Raw genomic sequence first — 12,188 nt, 5'->3', positions numbered from 1 at the left:
TTTATATCACAAATATAGAAGCTGTAGCAGCATGGAGAAGATTATACAGCAGTAATGAGTAGTGTAGAAAAGAATCCAGCACTGAGGTGAAATAGAAATCTTACCAGCAGCCTGTGTCTCTCTCTCTCTCTCTCTCTGCTCCTGCAACAGGACTTGCTTGACAACATGGGGTTGACAGCAGATTACAGAAAGGGAGACACCTTGTAAAAGTAATTTTACACAAAATTTCCATAAATAAAAAAACAACATTTTGACAGTAAGTAAATTCAAAAGTTGACATTTAGTATCTATTTAAAATTCTGGAAATCTATTTTAGAAAGGTTTCCATATAGGTAAGAAGAATATATTTCAAACATCTGTAGGGCGAGTATCTTCAAAATCCCCTCGTTCTCTACTTATGTCATCAGGCGGTTCACTTAAGGCTCTTTCAAGCCTGGAGAGAATGGATCTTAAGAATAAACCATGTTTAAAATCTTGTGCCATTAAAACATAAATGATTGGATTGATGCAACTGTTAAGGCAAGCCAGGTTAATAATAATAATGTTTACTATAAAGAAGTTAAGGCTTTCTTCATAATACATGGGAGTGAGTGGCCAGATGTAATATGGAAACCAGCAGATAAAGAAGCACAATATAACAGCGGTGATGATCCTGTAGGATCTCTGAGATCTCTGGGGCCTTTTCATTTTTCCAAGTTTGAGGAAAATGGCAACATAACTGATCAAGATGATGAGAAAAGGGATCACAAACATTATAACAAACCTTATCAGTTGAATGGTCTGTTTTATGCTTAAGGCATCGGCATGTCTATTGTCTATACACCATTCAAAAAAATCATAAACATGGAATACATATAAGTAAAACACTAAACCAGTCAAGAGAAGACTCAGCACCCAAATGACTGCCGCGGTGATTCTCAATAGTTTCTGTGTCCTGTGAACTTTAGCCCAAAATGGCCACATGACCGATACACAGCGGTCAATACTCATGGCCGTCAAGAGAAGAACACTGGCGCTCATGTTCATATTGAACAGAATAATATTAAATATACAAAAAGGTACTGATGAGTTGGAGGTAAGTAAAACCCACTCTGCAACTCGTAGAGGAAGAGAAGCGCAGCACAGGAAGTCCGCAATGGCCAGGTTCAGGAACCACACGGCACTGATATTCCCCTTCATTCTGAATCCGGCAATCCAGATAACTAATCCATTCCCAATAGTCCCAAGAGCAAAAATGATGCTGTATAAAGTAATTGACATCTTCTGTACATTATATAAATCATTGAAAAACTTGTCGTAATATATGATACTTGTCCAATTGTCGTTGTAAGATGACCTTAGAAGACATGATAGGGTAGAGGTTAGATTTGTGATTAATTATATCTTCATAATTATGTACATTGTGTAAAGAAGTATACAAGGAGGACAGGGGGCAAAAACCAAACTAAGGTCACTTTGTGGCACTGGGTCACACCACCATATTCCCCCATCCCAGAACAGGAGGTCTCAGGCCTCATTGTCCCTCCCTTTTGATTTCTTTTTTGAGCAGTAACACCCTCCGACCAGGTTCTTCTCTTATGTCTTTGCAATTTCTGTGAAGATGACAAACCCAGGACAGGTTGACCACGTTCTTAAGAAAGGGCTATGGGGCCAACCTGAGCTCGACCCCTTTCTCCAGAAACATTGCCTTGATGCACATTTCTCGTCATTTACTAGATCTCTGTGTATTATCATTGACTGGGAGAGTTTACTACATTGGATAAACTCTAGGCAAGTAACGTGCGCTACCAGCCAAAGGTTTACATTCATTACCCATACCTACACTGGAACATTGTAGCAAACACTCAGGGTAGTAGACAGATTTATGCTGCTGATCTTTTTATATAAGGGTTGACTACACTAATACATTTTAACAAACCCTCCACTCTGAGAAATATTTCATTCTCTGGATGTAAACAAGATTGCAAGAGGAGACATTGAAAAATGGGAGAGACTAAAATAATTTGACAGAATTTTTCAATATGCATCATTTATACTATGGTATTAAATTTCCCTGCAGCGCCACCACAGGGAAAGTGTAGCATTACATATTATAGAGTTCCTTGAGTCCCCCAAAAAGACAGACACTATTTGTCATTGATCATTGCTCTCCGCTAGATTACAGATCAAGGTCAGGATCAGGGACTCCCCTCTATTTACCCCTAATAGGGTATTTGAAAATCTTAAGACAACCCCTTTAAATGAACAACAGAAACTCTCTCGTCAGGGTATGTTCAGACACGATAGAGTTATTCTGCTGCAGATTTGGCAGCTCCGGCCATGTCAGCTGCCCCCTACAGGATATTTTGCTAACCAAATGTAAGTGACGTCTTAATAAATAACTGCAGTGAGAACATCTATTTAAGGTTCTGTTCACATCTGTGTCGCGGTTATAACAGCAAACCACAATGCAGCGCTAGATTCGCTACACTATGAACATCTGCGACCGACAGATCCTTTATAATGAGGTCTGATGAGTTCTGACAAGTTTTCCATCGTTTTGACGTGAAAAATAATGCAGCATGCAGTCAGAATCTACACAAATAATAGATTAAAAAAAGTGTAAACTACTGAACATTTATGAGGAAAACATCCAAGAATGAGGAATATAAACTTACTGGTTGTTGTAATCCGGAGTTATATCAGAAAAGGTCCAGTTCAAATCTGAAGTATCCATTCTTACTTTTTTCCTAAAATGATAAATATATTTATAATAATAATAATAATAATAATAATAATAATAATAATAATGATAATAATAATAATAATAGTAATAATAATAATAATAATAATAATAATAGTAATAACAATAATAATAATAATAATAATAGTAATAATAATAATAATGATGATAATAATAATAATAATAATAATAATAATAGTAATAATAATAATAATAATAATAATAATAGTAATAATAATAATAATAATAATAATAATAATAATAGTAATAACAATAATAATAATAATAATAATAATAATAATAATAGTAATAATGATGATAATAAAACAAATTTGTTATTAGAGATTAAAAAAAACAATATTTATTTAGATCAAATCAGCTATCCAATCAGATTGGATCCAAATAAAAGTGCCGTTAATTGCAAGTGTCCCGATTGCCCTGTCTGACTCTGATGTCTTCTAGGACGGTATCCAAGTTGAATGTAGTTCTAGGAGATATCAGTGAGTCAGACAGGGCAATCGGGACACTTGCGATTCCACCCTTAAAGTAAGAAAAATGCCATACTCACTTCCCCTGTTCTCACATAGCGACACATCCCTGCCGGCCTCCTGAGATGACAATCACAGGCTGCAGTGGTCACATGGGACAAAACTACAAGATTTTAGTAGGTTGGCCGGGATGCGACAGATCAGGTGAATATGGTATTTCTTTTATTTTAGTGTTGGAATTGCAAGTTCCCTGATTGCCCTGTTTGACTTTATAAAATTCTCTTCTCCACTTTTCCTTTTTTCAATCTGTAAAATAAAGGTGGCCGCCATTTTGCCGGTTCATGTGCCGTGTCTGAATTTTAAATATAATAATAATAATACTAATAATAATAGAAACCAGTAAAACATTTTCAGCATCCAAACATGAATATCTGTATTATAATGCACTCATGTCAGAGTATGTAGAAGCTTCAAATAAACATCTTCTTGTGGAAGGTCCTTTTCTTGTGTCTAAGAGTCAAGTTTAGGGAAAAAGGACAAGGTAAAGCTGTAGCGAAAAAAACTGATCCACAGAAATCTGTAAAACAAGTAATCTCCTATACAAAGCATCCCAAATATACTGTATGAAGCACTGAATGTAGGAGGCTAAAAGACCAAAAATGCTTGTGGTCCCTTTAATGTGGGGCTACTGTATTATCTATACTTTAATGATCGCAATGCAGCAACAATGCAGCCTGAGAGAGTTTAACAACTCATTAAGCTCTGCTATATCTGTATATACTGGGGTGGTATTTTACTCATACTGATATTTTATTATAGACACATTAGTATATGAATGTCAGATAAGTTATGTTGATATTTCCATTTTTTCCTTTTCCCTTTTTCTTCCATTGTTCTTTTTAAATCTATTTTCTTATGATACTAAGAATATTGTAGACTATCCAAATAGTGAAGACTTCTCAGAGAATCCAAATTATAAACCATTTTAATGACCCTTAACTCATTATAAAATTCTTACAACATTTTTGGGTTATTTGTAACATACATAAATACTGTGATGTTAAGAAATTATAATGACTCTGGAGATCATACTATTACTGCCCCAGAATTCCCTTGCCAAAAGTCCTCTCCCCTTTATTTCCACATACAGTACTGTAAGAATAATTTTTTCAATACCAAATGTATTCAACGTTAAATCATTTCCTAGTCATAAGTAAATACGACTGTAGAGAGCTGGAGAAGCTGATTTCTATCATTGGCAAAACTATAAATTCATTTTAGAAATTACTATTATTTAATTTTCCTCTATAATCAATATACAATTTATTTGGCATTTAAAAAAAAATATTTAATTTAAAAAAGTTGACTAATTATTCTGGATGTATTGTCTTTTTAACTAATTGATTTTAGTATAAATTAATTACATTTTCTAAATTAACTTTCTTGACAATAAAAACAAAATAAGTATAATTGGTTAAATAAATGCTGAATAATTAAATTATAATTTAAATGTAATCTTTCCACAATTAAAGTTAAATTTGAAATTAAATAATTCCTACATTTTGTAATCTAAAATACTTTTTTCCTTATTATTAGAAATATAATCATGATGTTAATGATGATGATAATTATGATAATAATAATTATTATTAGATTCTATTTCATTTTGAAATTTTGAATTTCATTAATATCTTACCTTAAAATATTTTATTACTGCTACTTTTGAGAAGGCACGGGTTTTACATTGTGTTTTTGGCTTCCTCTACAATAGTCTTTTATGACTCACTGCTTAATTAGATGTCAGATAGGTTAAAATTTAAAAAACAAAACAAAAAATAATAAAAGCCAAAGACAAGTACAAACTAGCAAAGCAAACCATATATATAAAAGAGTATCCGGCACACCAATATAGAAAAAAAGGTATTTTTTATTTTGTTTCTAATGCCAGTGGCAGAGTGCGACGTTTCGGTCTAGGTGACCTTCATCAGGCACTGAGCCGTGCTGGGCAACTGAATTGACGAGCGCTAGTGGTGCTGATAGCGGCTGGCCGCTGTATCATGGCGCTCATGACAGATAGATAGATAAATAGATAGATAGATAGATAGATATGAGATAGATAGATAGATAGATAGATAGATAGATAGATAGATAGATAGATAGATAGATAGATAGATAGATATGAGATAGATAGATAGATAGATAGATAGATAGATAGATAGATAGATAGATAGATAGATAGATAGATAGATAGATAGATAGATAGATAGATAGATAGATAGATAGATAGATATGAGATAAATAGATATGAGATAGATAGATAGATAGATAGATAGATAGATAGATAGATAGATAGATAGATAGATAGATAGATAGATAGATAGATAGATAGATATGAGATAGATAGATAGATAGATAGATAGATAGATAGATAGATAGATAGATAGATAGATAGATAGATAGATAGACAGACAGACAGACAGACAGACAGACAGACAGACAGACAGACAGATAGATAGATAGATAGATAGATAGATAGATAGATAGATAGATAGATAGATAGATAGATAGATGATAGATAGATAGATAGATAGATAGATAGATAGATGATAGATAGATAGATAGATAGATAGATAGATAGATAGATAGATCGATAGATAGATAGATAGATAGATAGATAGATAGATAGATAGATAGATAGATAGATAGATAGATAGATAGATAGATAGATGGGGAGATGATAGATAGATAGATGTAAATATCTTTTTCTTATGGTTAGCTTGCACCACACGGCACTGATATTCCTCTTCATCCTGAATTCGGCAATCCAGATGACTAATCCATTCCCAATAGTACCGAAGAGCAAACATTAATTAAGTAATTACCAACATCTGTAAATTGTATTTACAAAAAAGTTGTAGTAAGCTGAGTTACTTGTCTCGCAGTCTTACAATATGACCTTAAAATACATGATAGGGTAGAGGAGAGGTACATGATAAATTATAGCTTCATACATATCTACTTTGTGTAAAGAAGAAAACGCGGAAAACAGGGGACAAAAACAATATTGAGGTCACATTGCAACACCAGGTCACACCACGAAACTCCCCCATCGCATAACAGGAGGTCCCAGGCATCGTTGTCCCCCCCTTTTGATTTTTGCTAAGGTGGTTACAACCTACGGCCGGGTTCCTCTTCTACCTCTACAATTCCTGTAAAGATGAGGCACCTTGTATATGCACTGCCTCTATATACATTCATGTTTTAAAAAAATCTCCAATGTTCTCATATACATTGTGTCTGAATTGTTCACCATTTTCAAGATCTCTGCTTAATGTCATTGATAAAGAGAGTTTACTAAATTGGATGAAGGTTAGGCAATTTCTATAAGCTAAAAGCCATATGTTTACAGTGATATCTCAAACCAGAGATGCCAACCTCCACTTTAGAAATGGGCAACTGGGCTAAAAATCAGGCACAGACCGACATTTTTACGGACACATTAGAAAATCATCGCCTGTGCAGTGTGCAGTGTTCTAGGAGAGACTGTCCAATCACAGCCTCCCCTGTAGCTTTCCCTCGCTAACTCAGGTGATGTTTTCTCTGATTAGTCGTTCAGTTTCCCTTTTTTTCTCCATCCGGCCCAGACCACTGTGACGACTTATTCCAGCCACGACTCATCTTCAGAATTTGACACACAGACATGTTGGCTTCTCACTTTTCTAGCACCCTCCACACCTATACCCCATCCTCTAAAAAAACTTGTAATCGACAGTGTCCCAGACTTTAATAATGATGCCTTAGTGCTCGACCCAATAAAAGTGCCCCATCAGTAACCATGCCCCCTTTGTGCCCCCTGTAGATAGCGCTACACACAGCACCAGCTTTTAGATAGCGCCACACAAACCCCCTTGTAGATAGCGCCACACTGCCCCCCTTGTAAATAGTCCCACACTGCCCTCCCCCCTTGTAAATAGTCCCACACTGCCCTCCCCCCTTGTAAATAGCGCCACACAGCCCCCCATTGTAGATAGCGCCACATAGCCCCCCTTGTAAATAGTCCCACACTGCCCCCCCTTGTAAATAGCGCCACACTGCCGCCCTTGTAAATAGTACCAAACAGCCGCCCTTGTAAATAGCTACACACTGCTGCCCCTTGTAAATAACACCACACTGCCCCTTGTAAATAGCACCACACTGCCCCTTGTAAATACCACCACACTGCCCCTTGTAAATAGCACCACACTGCCCCTTGTAAATAACACCACACTGCCCCTTGTAAATAGCACCACACTGCCCCTTGTAAATAGCACCACACTGCCCCCCTTTTAAATAGCGTTGCACAGTTCCCCCTTGTAAATAGCTCCACACTGCCCCCTTGGTAAATAGCTCCACACTGCCCCCTTTGTAAATAGCTCCACACCGCCCCCTTGGTAAATAGCTCCACACCGCCCCCTTGGTAAATAGCTCCACACCGCCCCCTTGGTAAATAGCTCCACACCGCCTGTAGGATCTCCGAGATCTCTGGGGCCTTTTCATTTTTCCAAGTTTGAGGAAAATGGCAACATAACTGATCAAGATGATGAGAAAAGGGATCACAAACATTGTAACTAACCTGATCAGTTGAATGGTCTGTTTTATGCTACGGATATAAACATTTTTATAGCCCACACACCATTCAGATAATTCATAAACATGGAATCCATATAAGTAAAACACTAAACCAGTCAAGAGAAGACTCAACACCCAAATGACTAACGCAGTGATTATCAATAATTTTTGTGTCCTGTGAACTTTATTTCAAAATGGCCACATGACTGATACACAGCGGTCAATACTCATGGCCGTCAAGAGAAGAACACTGGCGCTCACATTCATATTGAACAGAATAATGCTCAATATACAAAAAAGTAGTGTTGAGTCGGAGGTAAGTAAAACCCAATCTACAATTCGTAGAGGAAGAGAAGCGCAGCACAGGAAGTCCGCAATGGCCAGGTTCAGGAACCACACGGCACTGATATTCCCCTTCATTCTGAATCCGGCAATCCAGATAACTAATCCATTCCCAATAGTCCCAAGAGCAAAAATGATGCTGTATAAAGTAATTGACATCTTCTGTACATTGTATAAATCATCTAAAAACTTGTCGTCGTTTATGATACTTGTCTCATTGTCTTTGTAAGATGACCTTAGAAGACATGATAGGGTAGAGGTTAGATTTGTGATTAATTATATCTTCATAATTATGTACATTGTGTAAAGAAGAATACATGGAGGACACGGGGCAAAAACCAAATTAAGGTCACTTTGTGGCACTGGGTCACACCACCATATTCCCCCATCCCAGAACAGGAGGTCCCAGGCCTCATTGTCCCTCCCTTTTGATTTCTTTTGAACCAGTAACACCCTCCGACCAGGTTCTTCTCTTATGTCTTTGCAATTTCTGTGAAGATGACAAACCCAGGACAGGTTGACCATGTCCTTAAGAAAGGGCTACGGGGCCAACCTGAGCTCGACCCCTTTTCTCCAGACACATTGACTTGATGCACATTGCTCGTCATTTACTAGATCTCTGTTTAATGTCATTGACTGGGAGAGTTTACTACATCGGATAAACTAGTCAATTAACGTGCGCTACCAGCCATAGGTTTACAGTGATAACCCATACCTACACTGGAACATTGTAGCAAACACTCAGGGTAGTAGACAGATTTATGCTGCCGTTCTATTTATATAAGGGTTGACTACACTAATACATTTGAACCAACCCTCCACTCTGGGAAATATTTCATTCTCTGGATGTAAACAAGACTGCAAGAGGAGACATTGAAAAACAAGAGAGACTCAAATAATTTTACAAAATTTTTCAATATGCATCATTTGCTTCATTTATACCAGGGTATTACATTTCCCTGCAGCGCCACCACAGGGCAAGTGTGGCATTACATATTACAGACTTCCCTGAGTCCTCCAAAAAGATAGAGACACTATTTGTCATTGATCATTGCTCTCCGATAGGTAACAGATCAAGGTCAGGATCAGGGACTCCCCTCTATTTACCCCTAATAGGGTATTTGAAAATCTTAAGACAACCCCTTTAAATGAACAACAGAAACTCTCTCGTCAGGGTATGTTCAGACACAACAGAGTTAGGGTATGTTCACACGTAGTCAACCAAAACGTCTGAAAATCCAGAGCTGTTTTCAAGGGAAAACAGACCCTGCTTTTCAGACGTTTTTTTACCAACTCGCATTTTTACCAACTCATTTTTTTACCAACTCGTTTTTGGAGCTGTTTTCATTGGAGTCTATGAGAAAACAGCTCCAAAAACGTCTGAAAGAAGTGTCCTGCACTTCTTTTGACGAGGCTGTATTTTTACGAGTCGTCGTTTGACAGCTGTCAAACGACGACGCGTAAATAACAGGTCGTCTGCACAGTACGTCGGCAAACCCATTCAAATGAATGGGCAGATGTTTGCCGACGTATTGGAGCCGTATTTTCAGACGTAAAACGAGGCATAATACGCCTCGTATACGTCTGAAATTTGGCCGTGTGAACATACCCTAATTCTGCTGCAGATTCAGCAGCTCCGGCCATGTCAGCTGCCCCCTACAGGATATTTTGCTAACCAAATATAAGTGACGTCTTTATAAATAACTGCAGTGAGAACGTCTATTTAAAGAGGCTCTGTCACCAGATTTTGCAGCCCCTATCTGCTATTGCAGCAGATCGGCGCTGCAATGTAGATTACAGTAACGTTTTTATTTTTAAAAAACGAGCATTTTTGGCCAAGTTATGACCATTTTTGTAGTTATGCAAATGAGGCTTGCAAAAGTCCAAGTGGGTGTGTTTAAAAGTAAAAGTCCAAGTGGGCGTGTATTATGTGCGTACATCGGGGCGTTTTTTATACTTTTACTAGCTGGGCTTTCTGACGAGAAGTATCATCCACTTCTCTTCAGAACGCCCAGCTTCTGGCAGTGCAGACACAGCCGTGTTCTCGAGAGATCACGCTGTGACGTCACTCACAGGTCCTGCATCGTGTCAGACGAGCGAGGACACCGGCACCAGAGGCTTCAGTTGATTCTGCAGCAGCATCGGCGTTTGCAGGTAAATCGATGTAGCTACTTACCTGCAAACGCTGATGCTGCTGCAGAATCAACTGTAGCCTCTGGTGCCGATGTGTCCTCGCTCGTCCGACACGATGCAGGACCTGTGAGTGACGTCACAGCGTGATCTCTCGAGAACACGGCTGTGTCTGCACTGCCAGAAGCTGGGCGTTCTGAAGAGAAGTGGATGATACTTCTCTTCAGAGCGCCCAGCTAGTAAAAGTATTAAAAACGCCCCGATGTACGCACATAATACACGCCCACTTGGACTTTTGCAAGCCTCATTTGCATAACTACAAAAATGGTCATAACTTGGCCAAAAATGCTCGTTTTTTAAAAATAAAAACGTTACTGTAATCTACATTGCAGCGCCGATCTGCTGCAATAGCAGATAGGGGTTGCAAAATCTGGTGACAGAGCCTCTTTAAGGTTCTGTTCACATCTGTGTCGCGGTTATAAAAGGAAACCACAATGCAGCGCTAGATCCGCTGCACTATGAACATCTGCGACCGACAGATCCTTTATAATGAGGTCTGATGAGTTCTGACAAGTTTTCCATCGTTTTGACATGAAACATAATGCTGCATGCAGTCAGAATCTACACAAATAATAGATTAAAAGAAGTGTAAACTGCTGAACATTTATGAGGAAAACATCCAAGAATGAGGAATATAAACTTACTGGTTGTTGTAGTCCGGAGTTATATCAGAAAAGGTCCGGTTCAAATCTGAAGTATTCATTCTTACTTTTTTCCTAAAATGATAAATATATTTATAATAATAATAATAATAATAATAATAATGATGATAATAAAACAAATTTGTTATTAGAGATAAAAAACATTTTTTTTTTATTTAGATCAAATCAGCTATCCAATCAGATTGGATCCAAATAAAAGTGCCGTTAATTGCAAGTGTCCCGATTGCCCTGTCTGACTCTCTGATGTCTTCTAGGACGGTATCCAAGTTGAATGTAGTTCTAGGAGATATCAGTGAGTCAGACAGGGCAATCCGGACACTTGCGATTCCACCCTTAAAGTAAGAAAAATGGCATAATCACTTCCCCTGGTCTCACATAGCGACACATCCCTGCCGGCCTCCTGAGATGACAATCACAGGCTGCAGTGGTCACATGGGACAAAACTACAAGATTTTAGTAGATTGGCAGGGATACGACAGAGTGTTGGAATTGCAAGTTCCCTGATTGCCCGGTTTGACTTTATAAAGTTCTTTTCCCCCTTTTCCTTTTTTCAATCTGTAAAATGAAGGTGGCCGCCATTTTGCCGGTTCATGTGCCGTGTCTGAATTTTAAATATTATTATAATAATAATAATAATAATAATAATAATAATAGAAACCAGTAAAACATTTTCAACATCCAAACATGAATTTCTTGATTATATTACACTCATGTCAGAGTATGTAGAAGCTTCAAATAAACATCTTCTTGTGAAAGGTCCTTTTCTTGTGTCTAAGAGTCAAATTTAGGGAAAAAGGACAAGGTAAAGCTGTAGCGAAAAAAACTGATCCACAGAAATCTGTAAAACAAGTAATCTCCTATACGAAGCATCCCAAATATACTGTATGAAGCACTGAATGTAGGAGGCTAAAAGACCAAAAATGCTTGTGGTCCTTTAATGTGGGACTACTGTATTATCTATACTTTAAGGGCATTCTGTGGCGGATCTGCCCAAAATTGGCATTGAATTGATGCGGACTAGCCGTTGCGTATTGCGGTGAAAGTACTTCCCTTCTCTGTATCAGTGCAGGATAGAGAGAAGGGACAGCCCTTTCCCTAGTGAAAGTAAACGAATTTCATACTTACCGGCCGTTGTCTTGGTGACGCGTCCCTCTTTCGGCATCCAGCCCGACCTCC

General features: G+C 37.8%; 1 protein-coding gene and 1 pseudogene across 1 annotated transcript; both read right to left on the bottom strand.

Moving 5' to 3' along the window:
* Nucleotides 1-348: 348 nt before the first annotated feature.
* LOC142662658 (C3a anaphylatoxin chemotactic receptor-like) lies at nt 349-2,716 on the bottom strand. Its single transcript, XM_075840868.1, has 2 exons — nt 2,658-2,716; nt 349-1,336 (listed from the first exon to the last, which is right to left on the bottom strand). The coding sequence occupies exons 1-2, from the start codon at nt 2,714-2,716 to the stop codon at nt 349-351; spliced, it is 1,047 nt and encodes a 348-aa protein (XP_075696983.1).
* A 941-nt stretch (nt 2,717-3,657) lies between these two features.
* On the bottom strand, nt 3,658-11,053 carry LOC142662657 (chemerin-like receptor 1; annotated as a pseudogene).
* Nucleotides 11,054-12,188: the final 1,135 nt, after the last annotated feature.

The sequence above is a fragment of the Rhinoderma darwinii genome, chromosome 10 (assembly GCF_050947455.1).
Source record: "Rhinoderma darwinii isolate aRhiDar2 chromosome 10, aRhiDar2.hap1, whole genome shotgun sequence".
NCBI classification, from domain to species: Eukaryota; Metazoa; Chordata; class Amphibia; order Anura; family Rhinodermatidae; genus Rhinoderma; species Rhinoderma darwinii.
The sequence above is the reverse complement of the archived record's forward strand: the minus strand, read 5'-3'. Positions and strand labels throughout refer to the sequence as shown.